The 25,124-nt window shown below is 37.7% G+C and overlaps 5 protein-coding genes across 7 annotated transcripts; 2 read left to right on the forward strand and 3 right to left on the reverse strand.

Annotated features, from left to right (window-relative positions):
* Positions 1–38: 38 nt before the first annotated feature.
* LOC117565980 (UPF0430 protein CG31712) lies at positions 39–3,895 on the reverse strand. 2 transcript variants are annotated; one of them, XM_034245385.2, is made up of 4 exons: positions 3,482–3,895; positions 3,136–3,408; positions 825–908; positions 39–762 (listed from the first exon to the last, which is right to left on the reverse strand). In XM_034245385.2, the coding sequence occupies exons 1-4, from the start codon at positions 3,887–3,889 to the stop codon at positions 595–597; spliced, it is 933 nt and encodes a 310-aa protein (XP_034101276.1). In that variant the 5' UTR covers positions 3,890–3,895; the 3' UTR covers positions 39–594. The 2 variants fall into 2 exon arrangements, 1 of the variants encoding a protein (XP_034101276.1); XR_007954614.1 differs by having other exon boundaries at positions 697–762; positions 825–3,408.
* Positions 3,896–3,917: 22 nt separating this feature from the next.
* Positions 3,918–4,597, reverse strand: LOC117565981 (bis(5'-nucleosyl)-tetraphosphatase [asymmetrical]). Its single transcript, XM_034245386.2, has 2 exons — positions 4,386–4,597; positions 3,918–4,330 (listed from the first exon to the last, which is right to left on the reverse strand). Exons 1-2 carry the CDS (start codon positions 4,556–4,558, stop codon positions 4,060–4,062), a joined length of 444 nt encoding a protein of 147 aa, XP_034101277.2. The 5' UTR covers positions 4,559–4,597; the 3' UTR covers positions 3,918–4,059.
* A 327-nt stretch (positions 4,598–4,924) lies between these two features.
* Positions 4,925–6,912, forward strand: LOC117565979 (uncharacterized). 2 transcript variants are annotated; one of them, XM_052002814.1, is made up of 2 exons: positions 4,925–6,709; positions 6,778–6,891. In XM_052002814.1, exons 1-2 carry the CDS (start codon positions 5,093–5,095, stop codon positions 6,880–6,882), a joined length of 1,722 nt encoding a protein of 573 aa, XP_051858774.1. In that variant the 5' UTR covers positions 4,925–5,092; the 3' UTR covers positions 6,883–6,891. The 2 variants fall into 2 exon arrangements, with proteins under 2 accessions (XP_051858774.1, XP_034101273.1); XM_034245382.2 differs by having other exon boundaries at positions 4,934–6,709; positions 6,772–6,912.
* Positions 6,896–17,195, reverse strand: LOC117565978 (ATP-binding cassette sub-family G member 4). The gene is made up of 10 exons (XM_034245381.2): positions 17,052–17,195; positions 10,595–11,001; positions 9,032–9,202; positions 8,837–8,973; positions 8,627–8,772; positions 8,322–8,560; positions 7,841–8,251; positions 7,672–7,772; positions 7,244–7,605; positions 6,896–7,177 (listed from the first exon to the last, which is right to left on the reverse strand). The coding sequence occupies exons 2-10, from the start codon at positions 10,986–10,988 to the stop codon at positions 7,036–7,038; spliced, it is 2,103 nt and encodes a 700-aa protein (XP_034101272.1). The 5' UTR covers positions 10,989–11,001; positions 17,052–17,195; the 3' UTR covers positions 6,896–7,035.
* Positions 11,050–13,946, forward strand: LOC117563537 (gamma-tubulin complex component 2 homolog). The gene has a single exon (XM_034241916.2). The coding sequence runs from the start codon at positions 11,337–11,339 to the stop codon at positions 13,815–13,817; it is 2,481 nt and encodes an 826-aa protein (XP_034097807.1). The 5' UTR covers positions 11,050–11,336; the 3' UTR covers positions 13,818–13,946.
* Positions 17,196–25,124: the final 7,929 nt, after the last annotated feature.

Here is a 25,124-nt window from a genome sequence, read left to right on the forward strand (position 1 = left end):
CACCCAGATATTTAAACAAATGAAATACCAGTTGTTAAGTATTCGAAACGCTTTATTATCTTTTTCCAATTGCTTAAAGTGTTTTCTAGCATTATCAAACATTATTGGGAGTACATATTTCACGATTTCTTATTGACGTTTTTTCATTTGCAGATTTCATTTGGAGCATTTTGTAACAGTACGGCGCACTACATATAATCAATCAATTATCTCACATATTTATCGTATGAAATATAGAAAAATGTAAGGAAATTGCATATTGTACTATAAAAAGCTGATGTATATACTCGTATACTCCGAAGAATTTAAAAATTTTGAGTAAACATAATTATTTGATTCTTAGGTGTGTCTGTATTATAAAAATGAATGCGCATTATTTATGTTGAAAATATAGAACCTAATAGCCTCATTGCTTGCATTCAAAACGATCAAACCCATTTTCAAAAACAAAACAAAATATAATATAGTTACAACAATGAAAAGCGTTTGAATGGTTTTAAGCGCAAGCAAAGGGCTTAGATTGAAGTAAACACAATGGCAAAAAGCAGGTAACAAGAAGGTAAAAATGGTACCGCCGATATATGGGGAAGCGGCTCATAATGCGCCTGGCTTCAGGGAAAACGATAACTTTGGTCTTGAATTATTTTTCCCCAGTATGACCTTTTGCTCCTCCTTAACACGCTTCTCCTGCTCCTTGCGCATACGCTGACGTTCTTCGTCCATCAGTCGTTGTTCCTCAATAATGGCTAAGCGTTCTTCGGCCTGTAGAAAAGTTAAGATTAATATTTAATTGTAGTAAAAATAATATTCCAGCGAACACTTACCAATTTTCTTTGCGCATCTTCGATTTTTCGATTATTTTCTGCCAAAATTTCCTCAAGTTCTTCGCGTTTTTGCTTTTCTTCCTCCTATAAAACCCAAATAAAATGTCGTATTAATAAATCAAATCAAACGTTGAGCTGAATGCTTATAATAAGTTATAATTAGATTTAAGTATGAAACGTTTTCTTGAACACCGATGACGCACTGTGCGGAGACTTTAGTAATTCTCTTCTTTTCTGTAGCTGCTTAAGCAGTTAAAATCTAGTATTAAATTTAACAATAAATTACATAGAAGATTTTGGTAGAACGTAAAAACATTTAGTAGTGTCTAATAATAGTGTTTAAATGATAGTTGATAATCATTTTTGTCGGTTTACAATAAGAGCACACAACATTAACAAATGTACTAAAACTTTTTTAATTATTAATTTTTATATTATTCTTTTTTCATTTTTTTTTTGTTTTTTTTTTTTGCTACTTACTATTGAAATAGTTCATTTTTCCAGTTTAATGGCTAAATCATTTTTGTAAATTTTTGGCTTTGCTGCGAATTTGCATTTTGATTTACGGTATTTCAGCTACAGTTATAGTTGTTATAATCAAATGATTTACATTACAAACGAAAATAAAATTCGTCCCAAGAAACGAAAAATGCGTGTGTTGAGATCAACAAACATAAAAGTACATGATAGGCACGACAACAACAATAAGTACAGTCATACCCATTGATTGACAAATGGTAATCCAGCTTATGAGTTAGGATAACAATCTTAAGTCTGATCAGCATTGATGCTCCTATGACGAATGTTCCTAGAGAGAGGATCGTTTGTTGGACTTTGCAGTCTTTGCTTTAAAATTGTTTCAGGGTTTTTAATTACACTTTCCACATATTTGTTGTAGTTTGTTTTGTTTTTATCCATTTCGAATATTGCACACATTGGTTTTGTTCGTTTTACTTAAGAAACTCACTCACCCGTTTTAATCGATATGCCGCTTTTAAGGTTGCGTACAGTTGAAACTAAACTATTCTAAGAAATTCTGACGCCGCCCGCCTACAAATACTATACCAACTGTACTGGCTAGCTAATTTAATAACTATATATTACATAGGTGTATATTTTGGGACCACGCCTCAAACTGTACGATATTTGGGATGTGTATGTGTGGAACATCTTGTATGTTCTGCTGCTCATCCATGTGGCCGAATTCTCATCAAAGCAGGGCTCGCGCATTGTGGGTCCGGCTTAGGTACGGATGTAGTGGGGTCGTAGGGTTGGGATGGCCATACGTACATATGCCATTGTTATCAATCAAGTATGTTCGGATATATGCACACTTAGGAGTTTATAGTACATTCTGATTGTGTGTTAAGTGTTTACGTGTTACCTTGCGCACACTCTCGCACCCACACATACTCTCATCATTCGATAGAAGCAATATATCGCGCAATATTATGTAACAACAACAACAACGAATTACAGAAACCAATCAAAATTATATATAATGTATATCGAACAAACAAAAGATGAAGCTAAAAGTAATGCAAATAGATTTATGCGCTGCAAGACACATTTTGTTTTTTTTTTTTTTTTGTTTTTTGTTGGTTGGTAGAAAAAATAAATAATAATTACAAAATTATTTGACAAGAATAGAGACGAAATGTGCAGCGACGTGCCCAAAGGGCTCAGTGGGTTTGTTTAATAGAAATGTGTGTGCGTGTGTGTGGTGTTGTTGTTGTTGCGCAAGCCTCAAGATGAGCTTAAAATCTAGAGGGTTAAAAATTACAATATAAGAAAAGAGCAGGAAATTCAGCCATGTTCTTGACTGCACGAATTGAATATATGAATATCAAAAATAACAAAATGTCACAATAGTACGACTCTAAGAGTTTTTCAATTGACGTGAAGATCCAAATTTGGTTCTTCAATTACGATAAGATACAATATAGTACTGATCTAATGTAATTCAAGAACATAACTGCGTTTGTTATGAAGTATTTAAATGATGGTTAGTAAGGTTAATACACACTCAGACGCACACACACACCCATACATAGACATTGGCACACTGAGCCGCTTTTACTGCTGATGTTTTTGGCGGTGAAATTGGAAACGTCGCTACACAATTTCGAGTAACATTTGCTTTTAAAAGACGACTGTTTGCAACTGCTTTTTGTTGGTGGTTTTTGGTTTTGGTTTTGTTCGTGTGTGTGTTTTTCGGTAGGAGTCGAAGATTGTTTGTGGTAGTTGTAGTGGCAGTTTGTGTATTGTGGTAGCAGCAGTCGTCCAGCGAAATCTGAATACGAGCACCTACCTCGCGACGGCGTTCATCTTCTCGTATTTGCTCGCGTCGCTTTTCCAGCTCCAGCATCATATCACGCTCCATTTCAGCTTTGGCAGTGTCGATGCGACGATTCACCTCTTGCTCGATTTCGTCGCGACGCTTCTCGAGCTCTTCCTCAACACGCTTTTTCACTAGCATCTCGATTCGTTTGGCCGCCTGCTCTTCAATGGTTTTTTGCTCAGCCTCCTTTTGGCGACGTTGCCGTTCCATTTCGGCCAATCGCTCCACCTGTAGTAAGTTTTGCTAAGCGCAAAGCATACGAAATACAGTTCAGCTACTAATAAAATATGTATACAATGTATTATCAATCACTTACCTCATCTAGTTTCTTAAAGCGACTGCGCTTGTGCCGACTCCGCTGAGTCTCATGATCGGAGTACTGCTGACTATCACTGCTGGATGAGCTGGATCGCTTGCGGGACTTGGAGTGCGAGTGCCGATGATAGTCGCGCTCTGTGTGCGAGTGTATGTGTGTGTGCGAGTGCGTGTGCCTGTCGCTGCGATGCCTGTCACGATCTCGCCGACCATGTTGGTTCATTTCTGTGGATTTGTCTCTATCCGTTCGGCTGCTTCGTGTGCAACTGCTACGTTCGTGGTCCCTTTCCCGTTCTCTCTCTCTTTCACGCTCCCTGTCTCGGTTGTGTGACTTACTCTTGCTGCGTTTTTTATGCTTGCTCTTGTGGTGACGACGTTTCAGCGACGGACTGCGAGAACGTGAACCCATTGTGGAAAGGAATAAAACTATTAAAACACTTTTTGAATCTCAAATTTTATTGAATTCTTGCTGAGTTTTTACAACAAAATCAATCTGCAGATGCCTTAAAAACAGTGTTGCTTAACATGAAACGTTAGTATTTTACGCCACAACTTGCAGCACTGTATTTGTGGTATTTTTTAGGGACAGTCAGCTTTATTCTTATCCATTTCTAGTATCATTACATGGAAATTATCAATCATTCCTTGGTAGTCCTTATATTTAGCGCATTCTTTTGCCGCCTCCTTGGCCAGCCATTTATACTCGGTATGCTCCTCAGAAAGCACCACAGGTTGATTAGGATCCCGAAGCTCCGCTAGCCAGTAAATAACAATCTTTTGCTTACCCTTGACCTCGTAATTGAGTGTAACTTGCTTATCACGGTAAATAATTAAATCCTTTTCGTCATAACTGCAAAACATTTTATTGACAACTTGCAATTTGTATCGCAATTGCATTCACTTACCCGGCTTCTTCTTTGGTTTCGCGGCGAGCAGTTGTGAAGTCGTCTTCGCCAGGATCAACGTGACCTTTGGGCGCACTCCAATGGAAGTCACCATATGAAGCTTTCAATAATAAATATTCAATTTGCCCACACAGGCGCCTGAAAAGAACGAATCCTGCAGCTCTCTTTCCCATTTTGCTTGTTTAATAAATCAGTGTGGTAAAGTGCAGAAAAATGTATGTACGGAACTTTTCAGTACAAATTAGTTGCTGTTAAGAGGCAGTTAATATCATTCAAAATGAATATCGACGCTGATAAGATGTCAGTTTATCTAAGTAGACATTTTAACTTTATCTGTTAAATGCATTATGAAATAATAGATAGAATATTAATTTATTTGAAACCATGTGCTCAGAATATACTTTTGTTAGCAAGACATTAAAAGTAAATTATTTAATATCAATATATAATAATTTGTATATAACGCTCGCTACATGCTTATATTAAGTCATTGTTTCTTAAAAAATTTTTGTGTGTATTCTTCATAGACCAACCAAATCTAAGGATGATAAAATTTAATTTATCACAACTTAAAGCTGTGATCAGCATATCATTGCTTAAATTGTGTTTGCCAATACTGGTTTATTAATTTACGTTGGTCGAAACGCGCACGTTGTGAGTGAATGTGAATGTGGATTATATAAAAATAAATAGCAACTGTGAAAGAAATGTATCCGCTACTGCGCCGATTTTTAAGTGGCTCCATCAGCAGCGTTAACCAGGCGAACTTGCTGCGTGGCTACGCCTCCTTTACAGTGCAGGATGTGATGCGGGAAGTGTCGGATGAGACCGGCACTTTGCTTATTAGATTTGCCAAGCACATTGCAGTGGAGCGCTATAAGTGCGAGGAACATGTGCTGCCGCCCTCTAAGGTGCGCTATTCCGACTACTTTCCCATCACGGATGAGCGTTACTTTCGGCGAACGTTGCAAAGCACGCAGGCCAATCAGCTGCCATCTCTGATTATACATGCCTCAAGTTATCGCTCCAATGCTCCAGCGCCAATGTATGTGGCGGCTCTGAACGCTTTGGATGCACATGCTCTTGCACAACTGAAGCAGATGGATACCAGCACAGTGTTGGAATCATTGTATGCTTTTCTATTTCTCATGCCCAATTGGCTGAGACGGATGGATTTCTATCATGCAGCCATGCGACGCCTATCGAAGGAGACTAGCTGCAGCAAAGAACGTTTTCTACAAATATGCTTCTATCTGGGTCTGCAAAAGCAATTGGAGAAGAACGATTTGGAGGCGTTGCTGGCGTCACGGTTGAATGCCTATTTGCCCAGCTTTAATTCATTGGACCTGGCACTAGTATCTAATGCTTCTTATAAGACATCAACACTGGTGTCGGGTCAATCGCGAGATGCTTATGAGGCTGCTCTTGTGGATGCCATTTTAAATGTAAAGCTGGTGCCAAACAGTTCTGCGGATGCCTTACTTATTTGCTTCATCAAAGCTATGCGTCTCCAGCGAGTTCAGGATGAACGCGTCGTCCAGTACCTGCAGAACATTTGCCTGAATACCGCGGAACTCTCACAATTACAGCCACGTGGTTTGGCTCATATCTTTGCTTACTTCTCGGAGATGAGATGGGATCACTCAGAAGTCGTTCAAGCGATTGTTGAACAGTTGTTGCAGTATAAGCCATTCGAACTGCGGACTAAGGACTTGGCCACATTTATCTGGTGCTGCGCTCAACTTGATTGTGCCTTAAGTACGACACAACTAAAGCAGTTGGAGATCGTTGCTCTGCGGAAACTGGACCACGGCGAATACGATCGATTCCCCGATCAACTAGTAGATACCTGCCTCTCACTTTGCATTCTGGGTCATTATTCCAAGCAGCTTTTCGATGCAGCCGAGAGGCTGAAAGCCAATCAACGTCAGCGTCTTCGTGTCCAGCCTAAGGTTGACAGTCGTCTGACTGTATTACGGTCCGCTGTGGCCATTGAGCATCCAGAATGGTTGGATGTAACAAAAGAACAAGTTTTCAAAAAATTTGCTCGTGCTCCTGGCTATTTGCTTAAGCAGCGTGAGGATCTGACAGAATACGCGAATCTGCTAGCTAAGGACGCCGAGGTGGAAGGTGTTGACATAGTCTGCCCCATTGCAGGCATTAATTTGCCTAGTCTTAGAGTGCAAGCGCAGGGAGACGAGGCAACCGTTTATTTCGTTGAGCTTTTAAGTGAATATCAGACACTGAAATTTAGTGGGACAGCGAATTCACTGATTCGATTAAAACGACGACTCTTAGAAGCATTGGGTCACCAAGTGGTGCTGGTAAGCTGATCAGACAAAACTCGACAATTCTATAAAATTGCCCTAATTTGTGTTTTTTTTAGCTGCAGTCTGGTGAGATGGCATCCAATGCACAGGCGCTGCATCAACTTCTAGAGCAAGCAACTACTTCTAAAACTGAGGATAGACCACAATTGCAAGGGTTAAAAAATTAAAACGAGTGATATATATCTATACAATCTACGTCCCATAGTTTTAATTAACAAGTTTGTAATGTAATTAATTTAAAAAATATAACACTAAATTTAACGTTCAACAATTGATACATAATACAGAGGGCAAGCTTTCACGGTTATGGAAGTGTGAGCTCATCTGATTGATTTAATCTTGGCCTTGAGCACAACATAGGCGCCAAATCGTAAGAGGAAAGTCATTACACACAGTGCAATGATGTCCTTCCAGAACTGATCACCCGACATTGTAATTTCCTCTAGGAATTTCTTTGGATATCTGCAATTGGATGCAATATATATATGATAAGTCAAAAGCTTTATTCATGTAATGTGATCCAAATACCTGTAATGGCAGTACGGTGCTTCGTTACACTCGAGAACGCCGCGATTTAGGCCATAGATGGCCCCTATGAAACCCTCCAGGCCATATCGTAAATGGGATATATGACTACCCCATTTTAAGTAGCTCGGAAGATCCCGCAGCGTGACACCAAAGCCGGCGAACATCATCATGGGTATGGTGAGCACTGGAGCCAGGAATGTGCCGTTGACGACATCGAACCAGGCGCCGATGATAAGACCAAAGCTTTGACCAACAAACACTACAAGCAAACTGATGGAGAAGAACATCCAAAAACGAACCCATTCCATGGGCTGATAACTCCACAAATAAATAATTACAGAGAATATGAAACTACTGATGAGCTGTAATTAATGAAGAACGTTATAATTAAATGTGAAAAAATGAATTCAGTTAATTCAGTTACTTACTGTTATTGGCAAGTCTATCACAGTCATGGCAAAGTAGAAGGCTTTTAGTGAGTACCAGCGATTAAAGTGTTCCTTAATTAAAATCGTCATCTCAATGGGGACTAGAGCGAGGATAGAAACATGTCGTCAAGTACGGCGGACCAGATCAATCATTAGCAGATCAACTTACATGTCAGCACCGTTAACATCATCGTTGTCATGGAGTGATGCATCAATATGGCAAAAAGTAGGTTATAATTGTCAAGTACCCGTGAACCCTCTCGGCCAGCATGATCATACATCGCGCCATAAAGCACAGCCACCATAATGTTGACGATAATGCGCAAGTGCGTCATCGTGGTATCACGACGCGCCTTAATGTAACCACGGCGTAGAAGAACAGAGCACTGATTGGCGAAGCTAGTGTTTTCAAGAGAAACGTTTTTCGTTCGTTTCGGTATGGGGTGTTTGCGCATGAGTGCTTCGGAGCGAAGCACAGCGCCGGGATTGTTGAACCAGGTCAGACAGCTGCCGTTCTCCGTGGCGCTCTTAAGGGTATCGACCTTGTCAAATCCGTACTCGCCGCACGCCAACTCAATAACTAAATAAAGATGGAACAAAGATCTGTTAAAATTTAATATTCGATGGAGTCTTTTTAAGTCGGTACTCACTGTAATCTGCTGGATTGTGGTACATGGGGCAAGGTAGATCCACCGACTGCAGGAAGGGCACCAGTTTCTGGGTGCCGCCCTGGTAGACACAGTTACCGGCGGAGAGCACATAGACCTGGTCGAAAATCTGAAACAGCTTTGCAGTCGGCTGATGTATAGTGCAAATGATTGTGCGCCCCTGAGATGTCAATCTCTTGAGCAACTCCAAGACTTTGGTGCAGGAACTGCTGTCCAAGCCACTGCAAATGACAACAAGTATAGAAAAATCATTCGTCAGTGACCCAAATGGGAGATGCGTCACTTACGTGGTTGGCTCGTCCAGGAACATCACAGTGGGATTATTAATCAATTCCATGGCAATGGATAGCCTCTTCTTCTGACCGCCAGACAGACGCATTGTCAACGTCTGATCGTGGTCATAAAGTCCCAGCAGCAATAAAATATCTTCAATCTATGACAGAAATGCGAACATTATATTTATTTGTGCTCTCTGGTATTGTTGCTCGAGAACTTACCCTGCTTTCCTTCTCTTCGTAGCTGACATTCTCTCCCAATTTCAAATCAGCAGCAATATGCATATTTTCACTAACAGTCAACAAGGGCTGCAGGCGATCGTCCTGTGTGATATAACAGGACAACCGTCGGAATGAAGCTATAAAGGAGCGGAAATATTTATATCAATGTGCCAATGGAATCATTACATTACTCACGAAGATCGCGTCGACGGCCATTTAGCAGTATGTTGCCAACCACTCCGGTTGTCTTGAATCCCGATAAAGCATCCAGGAGCGTCGATTTACCAGCTCCAGATGGACCCATTATGGCAATCAACTGACTACCGGGAAATTTACCACAAACATTATGCAAAATTTCCTTTTCGCCTGATAATTATAAATGATCGAATTAGTGCAATTATATTAATTGAATAAACGCTTTATTGAATGATAGTTAATTACTACTAAAACTAGATTCTCGAAAGCATCAAATGAAATCACTTGAAACGAGCAGTGAAGTGTTTAAGTTCAAGATCAATGACGTCTTCTATAAACATTGTACAGAGAATTAATCTAAGTAATAGCATGAGTACGATACTAAATATCATAACGAAAGCCCGCTAATTGCTCTCTAATGGCAACTTATAATTAATAACTAAATTAAACAACTGGTTTTATAGCTATTTTTAGAGTTTCCCTGAAACCAAAACTAACATGCTCTAAAAAGAATTTTCAAATTTCAATAGTAATGACTAATAGAAAATGTTTGTTAAGTAAATAAATATTTATAAATTACCACAATATAGACACTAGAACAAATGTAGAATGTAGAAGCTAGAACAAAAAATTCTCTTGATGTAAAAAACAACAACAATTAACTAATTATCGCGGCGTTTGGGAAGCACATTGTAGTCATACTACCGATATCAAAGTTTATATACATAGTATATTTATTATAAATTTATTATCTTGAACTTTGCACGGCCATGGTTTGCCTCACTTATTGCCAAGACATTAAACCCACATTAGTAATATAAATGAAATTAAAAATTAAAAACGAATAATATGCACTCTATAGTAGTAAAATGAAAACCTACATACAAGTAATATTTTTAAACTAATTGCAATGTTAATCTTTACATCATATTAAGATACTTTTTTTTAATGTTTTTCACAACATTTCCACATATTTGAAACCATCCACTCCTATGGCTAGTTATTCATATTCCCATTAAGTTACAAGTTGCTAAGGGCTAAAATTATAAATCAATTAAAATCAAAGATTTTGTTGTTCTTATAATAATTAAAAAAAAAAAAAACAAATTTCACAAATAATTTGTATGTTCTTAGAGCGAAACCTTCAAATAAATAATTGATTGATCCGCAAGCAGGGACAGGGGCAAGGGCAGCCTATCTTATCGACGAAGAAAGAGCTATTAACAAACCAGCTAACCAGAAATACAGCTATCAGGTAGTTTTACTCTCATGAGGAAATGTTTAGTGTTACCACATCACAAATTACACATGGTAGAACTAGGCAGGCGAATGGTCATTATCTTGGATATGGGACTACTGAGCTCTACACTATTCGTAGCAGTTCTTTTGTTCTTCATTGTTTGTTCTTCAAAAAGGTAACCGCTTTTTTTGTTAGCAATAAATGCGAATGCTTTGCTATATTTTGGCAATCTTATCGGAGGCCTGTTTGAACTTATATTACCTGGCCATATCTAAGCATTCGTCACATTGGTGCTCTCTGCCATTATGGCACCACACACTTACCTCGATTGAAGCCCAATTTGACGGTCAACGAGAGCTCTTTGAATTCAATATCCACGGGATCACGACCGGGTAGATTGGACAGAGCATCCGTGTCAAAGTGCACTTCTTCCTCACCCTCATCCACTGGCTCCAATGGCGTTTGCTTGACGGCAGCAACCTGAGAACTTGTGGGCGTTGCGGTGACATTTGTTGTGGCAATCGCAGCCGGTGCGGCATTGGTCGCTGTGTTCGTGCGCCCATTGCCCCAGCTACTGGCATTCGTCATGGGCTCTGTTGTGGCGTTGTACACTCCACGACCCGCCTTAGATGTACTGCTTTCGCCTACTTCGATGCCCAATCCGATGCCAGCGGCGCCGCCATCGCTGTTAAAGAACTGCTCCCTCGCTGATAGCATTATTATCGATCAACTGCAACGGAAATCGATAAAGTGCATACGACTTAATTAATAGCTTTATTTATTTATAAATTGGCATAGATAATAATTTGTCTACAAGTAAATAGTGCATGTCAAAAGTATAAAATGTTTTCGAAATGAAACGGTTAGATTTTGAATCGATTTATCGAAGAAGCTTTCTCCCCACTGAAAAGGATGATTTCTGTCGTTGAATTTACAACAGTGTTGGTTAATTTCAGTTGGATGAAAATCAAATTTTATTTTTTGGCTGCTATTTTAACCACATGCACATTGTCGAATTAAATATCAATTTCCTCAGCATAAAAAACATTAAATGCAGAATTAATCATGCGGCCGCCTCACGGACAACCTTTGCAAGATCGAAAGCCTGGCAGTACCAAAAGCTTGACGGATGAACTCAGCTGTCTGACATTACCGGCCGTAAGCATTCAAAGTACTTCCACATCGGCCATTGGAGGTGCTCTTGAATTTGGTCGCCATCAGGAGGCCAGAGCAAAAGTAAATGAATCACTTGGTGAATTGAATGTGGTCAAGAAACGAGTTTTAAATGATGTATGTCCCACACCGGATAACATATCGCACAACACCATCGCCGCCAGCAATATCCTTTCGTTAAACCGATCCACGACTATCAATAGTGTCAGGAGTAGGCATACGAGCAGCTCTGCTAACAATACGAAATCTGAAGACGGCGCTACCTCATCGTTATTGTGCCCAGCCCATGACGCAGCCTATAACTGCAACCCTAGCGAGGAATACAGGACAAACAATCTTTGGGACTACTGTGAAGTGAATTGCGAAACCGCCAAGTTGAATGTCGCAGCCTTACCACTGGCTAGTCAACAAAAAGCTGCACTGTCCGATCTGCTGTATTGTTTGAGTTGCATGAGGTGTGACTTGATAACGCCGTTGCCTCGAGATGATGCAGCTCCAGGTATCGACAAGTATAAGACTTGTTATGTCGTGGATAAGGGCTTGGACAAGAGCTTTACCAGCATTATCTACGATATTTTGCCATTGGCCTCACACTTTATGGCCATCCAACAGGTCATGGCCGCCATCGATGGACGTGGCCAGGTGAACATGGCTCTAAATGCAGAACTGGTGATCATCAGTCGAGACTTTTATAGGTTAATAAGCGAAGCGGATAGGGAGCTGGACCGGGGTGCGTTGACACTGCAAAAGCTACTTTACTATCTTCAACCTACCATGTGGGTCATGGAGCAGCTATGGATTTCTTTGGGCGATATACTGCTGCAGGATCTCAAAGGGGCAGCTGTGCTAACGGTTTTGTTTAACGGCGTAAAACGCCTGGACGGAGATAAAGCGGCACAGACTATGTTAATTAACGTCACAACCAAGGCAGCACAGCCATATATGCGTATGCTTCAGATGTGGCTGCAATCGGGCATCATTGATGACTACATGACGGAGTTCATGATCAAGGACTACAGTAAAGAGCTGAAAGAGGACAAGGTCCAAAATAACTGGGAAAAGCGGTTTGCGATCCACAGTGAAGACACACCCATATTTCTGGAGAAATACTCGAATATAATACTACGAACCGGCAAATACTTGAATGTGATTAGACAGTGTGGCAAGCTGATAAAATCGAAGCCGATTGTGGACTTTCGATTTAATCCCGTCGATGAGCGAAGGCATGTCAGTGTGATCAGGGAAGCCTATTATTTTGCAGCTCGGAAGGTGCTGGACGTGCTGATCATCGACAACGATCTGATGGGACGTTTGCAGTCGGTAAAGCGTTATTTGTTGCTTCAGCAGGGAGATTTCATTATGGAGTTCATGGATGCTTGCGACGAGGAATTATGCAAAAATGTGGCCAAAGTGCTGCCCATGACATTGGAAAATCTTCTTGGTCTGACGCTGGGTCTTTCCTCCGCTTGTAGTGATCCTTACAAGGATGATCTGCACTGCGAGCTGCTCACCTACGATTTGGTTACACAAATGAACAAGATTATTAGCCATTGCGAAGAGGATGGATCAATCGATCATCTGGACTTGACTGGCATGGAGTGCTTTGCATTTACTTATGAGGTGAAGTGGCCGGTTTCACTTGTGCTTAATAAGATGGCCATTGGTCAGTATCAGATACTCTTTCGCCAGTTGTTCTACTGCAAGCACGTCGAGCGACAGCTGTGCAAGGTGTGGAAGGAAAACTCAAAGACCAAGAAGTTTTCCCCGCGTGCAGCTTGGCTCTATCGCTCGGCCTTTGCTCTGAGGCAAAGAATGATGAACGCCATCCAAAATCTGGAGTATTATATGATGATTGAGGTGATTGAACCCAATTGGCATGCATTTATCGAGAAAATGCGAAAAGTAGAAGACATCGATATGTTGCTTACAATACATCAGGACTTTCTCACCATGTGCCTCAAAAGCTCCATGTTAACCGAGGACTCACAGCTGAGCCGTATCATCTTCAGGTTGGCCAAGATCTGTCTAAAGTTCTGTGAGTTTATTCAACAATCGCAGCGAATCTTTATCGATGCGGAACTCAAGTCGATGGTTTGCGATAGCGGCGATGAAAAGTCCGACTCGCAGCCAGATACTTTGGAGCAAGCAGAGTGCGAGCAAAAGCTCGATCATGCAGATACATTTACGGAGCGCATTAAATGCTTTGATCGGGGATTTACGAGTGCGCTCATTTCATTTCTTAAGGAGGTCTATGGGCTGGCTAAAGTTAATACCAACGATGTCTTCATGAATCTTGTCAATAGAATCAATTTCAATGGATATTATTCACAACAAATGGAAGCAATTTGCATTGAGAAAGCTATGGGGGATTGATTATCCCATATCAACAGAAACCCAAGTTACACAAGTCTTGATCAGAGCGAAAAAAATTTATATGAGTGGGTTTTTTTAACTTCTACAACTTTTGTAAAATTTTGCTGCAAAATGTTTTGGTAACTTCACGTCTTAACACAATAAATGGTAAATATAAAACTGATTGCCAATGGGGAACTCTCGAATAACGATCGAAAGTACATTACATTATTTTGGTCTGGCATCGGTTGATTAATTTCGAGAATGATGCAATGGGTGTCACGCATCATGAAATTGTGCCACATTTGAAGCATGTTGCAACAGGGGTAACTAATGGGGCTGCTGCAGCTGTGATCAATGTGCCTATCTTAGTCAAACGGGTTTGCTTTCGCGCCATTTCGCACTTTGCTCGATGTTCGAGAAGTGTCATTGAATCGGGACTGTAAGTCACACACCTTTATACACTTGCTAATTATCAAAGTCAAGCCATTGGCCATGTACTTGCCACCTGCAACTCAAAGGTTCTCCACTCAACGCTGTAGAAATAATTCTTTTTTTGTATGTGCCTCAATATTATATTCATATTGCACTTATGACACATCTTAGCTACGCAAATGTCGATTGCAGTTGACGTCAAAATTATGCATAACGTAAATAAATGGTGCTTATTTACGGGCACACACAAAACAAAAGTGCAATACACACACAACACCAACTACTACTAAAGAAGCAGCAATGCGGAAGAACAACTACATAGTGAAAACCGATTATTAGGGTATATGTATTGCTCTATATTTAATTGTTAACCAGTTTAATTTAGTTACTTTAAAATAGTTGGATGTTTTAATAAGCGCTCATTAAAGCTTTGAACTTTTGCCATACCTATAATAATTAGCATTGATCTGAACAAGTCTGGAGTACTCAAATGGTAATTAAAAATAAAACTTAGATACAACTCTTAAACGGCAATTGCTCCTGTATGCACATGTAACATTTCAATTCCTATCCCATTAGTGAGCCAGGTAAAACAATTTATCCGCTTTGAGATTTTAAATATTTATGAACCTTTTAGTTTTTATATTCACATTAACAGATATTGACAGCTACGTCTGCATATGTTTGCATTTTTGAATTATTTTCTGTTAAATCATTTATAAGTACTAAGTGAGTGTAAATATTTTTGTAATCTGCAGCAACCTCAATAAGAGAATGTTGAATGTGTATATGCATAATTAAATATAGCACGCAATTTACTCCAGATTTAATGTAATGCTCATCTTTTTGTTTTATTGTATTACTAACTGTATTAATTGAATAGAGAATATATTCAGTAAGATCAAGGTACAGCTAGCTGAAGCGATTCACAATGAAATATTTATAGTTGCATATGTGCATATTATACTGCATATACAGATGGGATTATAGAGATCTTATTGAAAAGCTGCTTTAATCAAAACAACAAATGCATTGTTTGTATTTAAATATATTATATGTAAATATATAAATGCTTGAAAGATTTAACAACAATTGCAATCGCTAACCGCTTCATGACGAAGTATTCGTCATCTTTAACCTGCAGCCTGGACACCATATCAGCTCTCATCTCTATCAGCATCTGAGCACTATGGTACCACATGAACTGGCCCCAACTAACTGAAGGTGTCTGAAATGGAAATACTTGCACTTACCAACAACTCGAACTATATTGGTAACTATGTAGTAATGTGCATTGCACTTGAAATAATCAATTAAATAGACATCAGTGTCAATGCCCCCTTTCTATTACTCTCTAAGGGCTAGACTACTATAGAACTACGCCATTTCAGAATATGAAGTATGACGTGCGGAATGGCTCTTTATCAGCAGAGATTTCAATATTTATTGACACAATTCGACAGTTGTCATTTGTTATTTGCTTGCGAAAATTCCAAAAACAAGAAAAGTTCACCTTGAATCCCATGTTAAGTAAATTGAATAAGCCCACAGATAATGGACTTAACCTAGTAACTTTAACAGCAGTTTCTCAGATAAAAGACAGCTAGTTTACATGTAATTTCTAAGAGAGTCTAAATAGATACATTTTTCTTCATTCCATAATTGTTCCTGTTAAAATATTAAAAACCTTGTAGAGTCAACGCACAGTTAATTGTGCGTATACCTATGTATGTATTTGTATCTGATTATGTTTGTTGTATTGTTTACACGTCTCGGAAGTAAACCGGTTCAGAGATTTACAGTGCAGTTGAAAGAAGCATCCGCAGACAGTCTCAAACCCAAAAACTCAGAGATTGAGCACAACGAAAGAAAGACCTTAAAGCAGAACAGAACAGCTGCTTTCGATGGAATCAAAAGAAAGAAATTAAAGATGAAAACAAAACAGAAAATAAACCTGGATGTGCATATTATTGTTTGTTTCAATGAATATAAATATGGATTAATAACGTGATAATTTAATAAAGGTAACAGAATAATGAATATGCAAATTCAGCAGATAAATCTAGTGCTTTCAATATATAACACGTTGCTGTTATTGTATGCAAAGTTCAATAACTTGTACTAATTATAATATACAACTTGTAATAATATTATTATATTTGGAAATCAATAAGTTTGATAAGAAAATGCCAATGCAGCAATTTTAAGAGTAGATTATAAAATTTTGTATTCTAATGACAAACCGTTGAGGTAAACAATATTATTACAATATTATAAGTTATGAAATAAACGTCTTTTTTTAGGCCCAGTCATTCATTTATTATTTATGTAGCATAAGCACTAAAGAGGTTAAGTAACATATTCGTAGAAGAGAATGTTGACTTATCAAATTAAATTTTGATTATTACATATATTTTTTATTTTGCCACATTTATAAATATTTTTTGTCTTTGTTAAATTGTTAATATGTTTTCAATTTCACAAATATAAATTAAGTTTTTTTTTAATGTCGCATTTTAATAATTCAGTTAGTTGTTTAGATGTGGTTCCTACCAATGATGAATATTTTATTGGCATTTATTTAATTGTGGATTTCCATTTTTTTTATGTTAGGTTTGAAATTGTTTAGATCTGTGTTTCAAGGCACATTATCATTTGCTAATTAAAATTAGTTTCACATACATATCCCACAGTCGAACAATTATCATATTTTCTTATATTCTTCTAAACTTGGGTTCGATCGACAAGATCACGCATTGAGAATTAATTTTGGAGCACAGAGTAAGTTCCTTCGCTATTGGACATGCTTGTTGATCTTACCCGTATTCAAGCGATAGCACTTTGGTAAATCGAAGAAAACTGATTTGCCGTTCAATATATAAATTTAATAATTTTTGCGCGCTTCACAAAACCGCGTAACAGCGTCTTCGAGGTGACATCGGCGACTGGCGGCCAACAAACAAATACGAATACTCGTAATAATCCCTAGCTCTGAACGATTCCCTCAGAATTCCAGCAGAGTCAGCAACAGCCGGTTGACGAGACAGAAGCAGAGACTGAGACAGAGGCAGAGACAGAGACCGATACAAAGAGACGACCGATCGAGCGTCTCAGAGCTCTGTTTCTGTTATGTGAGGGTGTGTGAGTGTGTATCTATGCTCGAGTGTGGCTGCTTAAGTATGTGTGTGCGTGTGTATTTGTGAAATGTAAGCTTTATCACAACGCTAACACGAAGTCCGTTCGGGTTTTGTTATTACTCTAGTAGGTGTTCGTTACTTGATTTTTGTTAACTTATTTTTTTTTGACGCTGCTCACATTGGCTATTAATGTTTCAGCGTCGTTATATTGTAGTTTTCCTTCATTGATAAGGTAAATTCACGCACACTCATAGCTCTGTTTTTGTTGTTGTTGATTGAATTTTTGGTAGCTTGTCGATCGCTTGGCTCTTGACAACGACAACGGCTAGGGTCAGAAGTCCATATCGAATTTCTTTCAGCTCTCTTGTACGTAATACTACGTAATAAAATTCTTTTGTTGTATGCCTTCATTTAACAATATTCCCGCTATGTACGAAATTTTATTGCCGTGCAATTTTACAATGTGTCAATACATATATTATAGAGACACTCTATCTACCTGTTGACGTTCTTTGTGCTCTTTTGTTGAATCACAGGTTGCTCATTACGCTTAAAGAAAGCGGCAAAGAAAGATTTTTTGCAGAGCTTTTGCACACACACACGGTAGCATTTGCACATGAATTTAAACAAATTATTGTGCAAATCATCGAGTCTTGAAGTGTTCTATGCATAAAAATTCCTTTTGTCCGTTTTATCTTTTACTCTTTTTTTCACTTAATATTCAATCTTCGCTTTGTGTTTTTAATAAGTCGAGCTAATTTATAAATTTCTTGAAGGAAACTCTAATACTCCATATCTATAACTAACGTTATCGACCTTGCCGTCATTTGATTTATGAACCAAAAGTTATGTGTAGTAAGTATAATTAAAGAAACACAAATTCTCTTATCAGATATTGTGAACAGGAAGTTTTCAAATCGCTGTCATATCAGTATCAGTATCTACTAAATTATAGCATGATTTCAATTCAAATCGAACTGACAAAGTTCATTCAATTACTTACTCGTGTTTACAGGAATACAATGCAAGCAGATAAGCATAACGTAGTACATATAACAAATGTGATGATGTGCATGGAAAATTGGGACTATATCTTTCACTCGATACTTTCACTATAACCCACTTTTTGTAACCTCATATCATGTGAAGCGTTGCTATGGCTTATTTTAGAACAAAACAAGCTACAACTCAGCATTCGTATACTTATACTTATGCAGTTATTATCGTAATTGTTGCTACATTTTACGAGTCAAGTCGGACTACCCCATGTAGTATTATATCATTAACATTGCTGGACTTTGGACTGTGTTTGATTTGGGTTTGCATCGAGTTAAACAAAGGCCAATTTAAATATATAGTACTTGTATGTAGCTTTCAATAAATAAAGAAAATGCGCACACACATACGTATGCAATCTATTTGTAATTAAATTCTACGTCAGGCTTCTGAATGTCTCTTTGGACTATTGATCGCTGGTTCCCGCGAGTCTGCGCCGCTGATTAGCGGATCAGTCAACCCTTGATGAGTGGGGTAATGCTGAAAAGGTGACTTTAGATACAGGAATTGGGTATGTTAAATAAAAGTGTGAAATTTATATTTATAATCGAAAGTTAATAATTTACATAACGCATGATAAGCAATAATATCGACTAAAACAGAAACTCACCACATTTTGATAAGATTAGATCGCACAACACCAATGAACAGGAAATTCTTGTGCTTTGTTCTCCCACATCTCTAGGTTCTTCAAGGTTAGAACAGTACTACATATTAATGCCACTGTCAATATACTATGTCCACGCGATGACTTATCAACGACTTGTCCAGGGCCCCAAAGTCCAAATATTTGCGGCATCTTTTGAAATCATTCAGTCGAGCTCGACGTTGACGTCTACGCTAGCGCGAGCGTTGTGGGCGTTCTGCCCTGGCGATATGAAAGAACAAATGCATTGCTATTGTTTTCATCCAATCATTTGTTTATTTGGTGCTGATAACTATGAATGAATTAGTAATTGTCATGGGCTATTCCGAGGAGCAATTAAAGCATGATGTCGAAATGAATCTTGTCGGAAGCTTAATGTCTGCCTAGTTTACGACCCGCAGATGAAAGTGGCGTGATTTTGATACCCTAACATCAAAGTATTTGGCAATTCTAATAAATTCACTGCTGACTGTTGCATTCAATTTTTTACATACAGAGCTAAAAACCTATATCCACATTTTAAATTGCACTAATAATAATAAATACACCAAAAATGTAATTTTCAGACGCTTACTTATATTTTTAAACATTTGCATTAATGTAGGAAACTTTTGTTAATCTCGCTTCTCCGTTTTTTCATAAATATTCATTCCTGTTATTATTAATTTCTTTTTGTTTTTATCATACATATTTAGTTAAATAATAAATCACTTAGTTGAAGAAATAATAACATGTTAAAATTTTTTTTATTTTTTTTTTCAGGGCAAAATTGAAATCATAATCATATTTTATTATCATCATCTGGCATCAACAATTTAAGTTAACTTAGCAATTTTTATACCCGCTACCCATAGGGTAGAAGGGTATTATAACTTTGTGCCGGCAGGAAATGTATGTAACAGGTAGAAGGAGGCATCTCCGACCCTATAAAGTATATATATTCTTGATCAGCGTCAACAGCCGAGACGATATAGCCATGTCCGTCTGTCCGTCTGTCCGTCCGTCCGTCTGTCCGTATGAACACCTAGATCTCAGAGACTATAAGAGATAGAGCTATAATTTTTTCGACAGCATTTGTTATGTTTGCACGCAGATCAAGTTTGTTTCAAATTTTTGCCACGCCCACTTCCGCCCCTGCAAATCAAACAAATCGAATAACAAGCATAATTTTAAAGCTAGGGTTACGAATTTTGGTATATACAATGATCAAAATTATGGAAGTTATTAAAGAAATACTTTTGTATGGGCAAAAACGCCTACTTACTAGGGCTCTTAGTTACTTTGGCCAACAATCTGGTACATTGTGCCGTCTATGGTATATTTTGAATGGTGTGCAGTATCGATATACCAAACATACCATTTGGTATATTTTTTAGTATTTTTAGTATTTTCGGTATATTTTGAAAATAATACCGCAATATTTTGCCCTTATTAAAAATGGGTAGCGGGTATCTCACAGTCGAGCACACTCGACTGTAACTTTCTTACTTGTTTTATATTTTGTTTGTGCCGGCAGGAAATGTATGTAGTAGGTAGAAGGAGGCATTTCCTATAAAGTATATATATTCTTGATCTGCGTCAACAGCCGAGACGATCTAGCCCTGCCAGTCTGTCCGTCCGTCCGTATGAAACACTGGATCTCAGATACTATAAGAGATAGAGCTATAATTTTTTCGACAGCATTTGTTATGTTTGCACGCAGATCAAGTTTGATTTAAATTTTGGCCACGCCCACTTCCGCCCCCGTAAATCAAAAAAATCCAATAACAAGCGTAATTTTAAAGCTAGAGCTACGAATTTTGGTATATACAATGATCAAAATTATGGAAGTTATTAAAGAAATACTTTTGTATGGGCAACGCCTACTTACTAGGGATCTTAGTTGGTTTGGCCGACAATCTGGTATATTGCGTCGTCTATGGTATATTTTGAATGTGGTACTATATCGATATACCAAATATACATTTTGGTATATTTTTAGTATTTTAGTATTTTCGGTAAATTAAAAAAATACCGCAATATTTTGCTTTTATTAAAAATGAGTAACGGGTATCTCACAGTCGAGCACACTCCACTGTAACTTTCTTACTTGTTTTCTTATTGAAGAAAGGAATCAGGCTTTAAATTCATTGTATCAGTTCAAATTCGATGTATGAAAAAGCGAATAGTATTTATACCCGCTACCAATAGGGTAGAAGGGTATTATAACTTTGTGCCGGCAGGAAATTTATGTAACAGGTTGAAGGAGGCATCTGCGACCCTATAAAGTATATATATTCTTGATCATCATCAACAGCCGAGAGGATCTAGCCATGTCCGTCTGTGTGTCTGTCCGTATAAACACCTAAATCTCAGAGACTATAAGAGATAGAGCTATATTTTTTTCGACAGCATTTGTTATGCTTGCACGCATCTGAATAAGTCTTTATCATATTAAAAACACATTTAAAGGATTTAAACTGACACAGGCAGTTTCATGATGCTCCGTTAATAATAATAATAAAATTATTTATTGTTTTAAATATAAGAAGTGACATTTGTTTTTAGTTACATAAGCCATAAGCCATTAGAGTATCATATTGAAATTCAATATGACCTCATACTCCATTGCGAACATTACTTTTTTTAATGGAGAAATAAAAAATACTTGCTTAAAGATAAACGACATTCTATAAAAAGTTAATAATTATAATAATTATCTGTTAAATATTTTTAACCGTTTAGTTTAAACGATAGTTTAGTAGTTTCTTAATCTAATTGCACTTTTCATTGTACACAACTCGTTAATTATGTAGCTCTTATAAAAAGTAACATCTTATCATACAGTTAACATTTTTTTCGTTAAAGTCCATATCCACCATGAATAATGTTAAGTTGTTCTTCTGTATATCCACTACGTTGGATAATTAATTCGCCAGCATATAAAAGTTGAAATAAAAAATAAAGACAATACGGTAAGTGGTCAATAAGTTCTTCCTTCGGGTAGAAGGAGGCATCTCCGACTCTATAAAGTACACCCAGTCCTTTTTTTACGCGATCTCTTTTTACGCGATTTCACTTTAACGCGATTATTTTTGCAGCGCAAATTTCTTTTTTTACGCGGATTTTTCACTTTAACGCGATTTAGCACGCACCGCGGGTGGAGAAATTCTTGCAGATATAACGAAAGAAGATATAGACGAGATTCTTCTAGACCGAGAGCTCGATGATGACGATTTGTTTGAAATAGCTACGGAAGTAATCGAATCGGAAAATGGCAGCGACACTGAGATAGACGAGCATCCAATTAAAGCAGAGACGATTAAGCAAGGTCTTAAACTTGCAGCAGAATTGGAAAATTATTTTGTAGCAAATGATACTGATGCCGAACGTGTACGAATTTTTCAAAAAGAATTGAGTCTCTGCATGTTAAGATATAAAAAACTACATCGGAATTTATTGGGTCAAAAAAAAGCATTCAAACAAAATTAACTGAATTTATGGTGCAAACTAAGTCGGATCAATCAGAGCATCAATCCATAGTTCTTACTATTGATTCTGATACAAATTCTAATGATATCAGTGCCGGCCATCAAAATAAGCGGCATAGAATAATTTCCACTTCGGATAATGACAGTGATTAAACAGCATTCAACGATTTTTTCAATAAATCTACATATGTTTTTTTGTTTTCTTCTCTTTTATATATGGTTTCTGTTTTGTATTTTTTATTTTGTTATGAATGAATAAATCATAAGTCTGAAATTTGAAACTTATTGTACTGTTTTTGATTTTTTTGCGCGTATATATACGCGATATTTTTTATATTCGGAACCAATTCGTTAGTTTATATTGGAAAACTAACTTACGCGATTTTTTTTACGCGATTAGTGGCAGAACCAACAATCACGTAAAAAAAAGGACTGGGTGTATAACACATGGGCTGAAAAGTCCCGGGCCTAACAAAGAAAACACGCTTTTTTTGGATCAAAATTGGCGTTACTCATTAATTTAATCTTTATCAAGAGCATCGCAATCATTCCAGACCCGCTGTAACATTTCAATATAAATTTTTTAGAACGATTTATTTTTTGCCTCAAAATAGGCTTCAATTTCAGTGATAACCTCTTCATTCCTACGAAATTTTTTACCGGCGAATATTTTTTCAGGACTGCGAACCTCCAGAAGTCGCTGGGAGCCTAATCTGGCGAATACGGTGGATGTGGGAGCAATTCGAAGTTATATATTCTTGATCAACGTCAACAGGCGAGACGATCTAGCCGTGTCTGTCCGTCCATATGAACACCTAGATCTCAGAGACTATAAGAGATAGAGCTATAATTTTATGTTTGCACGCAGATAAAGCTTGTTTCAAATTTTTACCACGCCCCCTTCCGCCCCGCAAATCAAAAAAAATTGAATAAGCAGCGTAATTTTGAAGCTAGAGCTGCGAATAATATAATACAATACAATAATAACTATAGTATTTATGAGTTCTGAAAATTTGATTGCGATCAGATTAAAATTGTAGAAGGTATTAAATAAATACTTTTGTATGGGCGAAAACTCCTACTTACGGGGGTCTGAGTTGCTTTATCCGACAATCTGGTATATTTTTAGTAGTTTTGTAGTATTTTTGGTATATTTTTAGAGTGTTGTATTATTTTCGTTATATTTTGAAAAAAATACCGCAATATTTTGCTTGTATTCAAAATGGGTAGCGGGTAGCTCACAGTCGAGCACACTCGACTGTAGCTTTCTAACTTGTTTTCATTCACTACCAAAACTAATCTGGTTGAAGAGATCCGTTGAAATATTACGATAATGTAAAATAGGGAACTAGCTACTATGTATCGCAATCAAACAAAGTCAGGCTTAAAAATAAAAACTAATTTAAGGACTGTTCCAATATGCTCATCAGTTATTTGATGATTGATGCGACATCCTTGCTATGAGATCTACTTACCACATTTGCTTAAGCAATGATATTTATTTTGACACACAATACATTTTGACGATCGATGGGACCGTTACAAATTTCTCACACACCTGAAATTTTGCTCAACCGGATTTGGATGTCAAAATTGTAACGGTTCAGCAAGATACAGGCGCGAATGAAAGATGCCGGTGAAAGGATAATAATAGAGTCACAGTCACTGAAAGCTTGATAACTGAAGACTCTAACTAGCAACCGGAACTGCTTGTATTCCTGACGACGCTCGGGCCACGACTGATGCCAGAAACAGAACCAGCAGTCACTATGTAGCTTCCCGTAATGCCACTTGATCAACCCAAAAGAACTAACTTAGCTTAGCTAAAACTAAACCCTCCATGTTACTATATATGTATAAAGAAACAAAGCAATGTTGTTGTTGTTTGGTTTGGTTTTTTGTTTTTGCCAGGGGGAGTCGACATTAGAATTAGACTCGGAACAAAAGGAACAACAAAGCCGGCTAGCTGCTTGGTTGGCTGACTGACTGTCTGACTGGGTGGGTCAATTGAATGTTGCAACATCGGCGCATGCTTTCTAAACGCCACCGTTTTTCCAGCTATTGTGGTTGTTGTTTTCGTTGTTGTGGGACGCACCTTACTAGTACAAATAGCCAGATAGAGACAGAGCAACAGAGCGACAGCTGACACCCAGTGAACGCGCCTTTTTAATGAGATGACCCCACCTAGGCACTATATAAAACCCATGTGTGTCTATGTAAGGGGCGCCACATGACGTGACCGTATGCATGTTTGTTTGCATGTGTGTGTATTATTTTTCAGTTTCCATCGGAAAGGGACCTCGGTTAGCATATAATGTGAACGTTTATCATTGGATAGCCACGTATATTACGCATCCTGTCATATCAATTTTGTATGTATTTAACTAAATGGGTTAATGACTTGGTAAATGCATTCATTAATTAAATTCATATAACAGTTGCAGCTCTTTTAAATTGATGTCAAATTTCACAGCCTAATGCAAAAAAATATTATTCATTATTTTTAATCAAAAATTAATATTTACAGCATATCTCTAATGTCAAGAATAATATTGAGAGACGAATTAAAGAGTGTTGAGAAAAA

The sequence above is a fragment of the Drosophila albomicans genome, chromosome 2L (assembly GCF_009650485.2).
Source record: "Drosophila albomicans strain 15112-1751.03 chromosome 2L, ASM965048v2, whole genome shotgun sequence".
Classification (NCBI taxonomy): domain Eukaryota; kingdom Metazoa; phylum Arthropoda; class Insecta; order Diptera; family Drosophilidae; genus Drosophila; species Drosophila albomicans.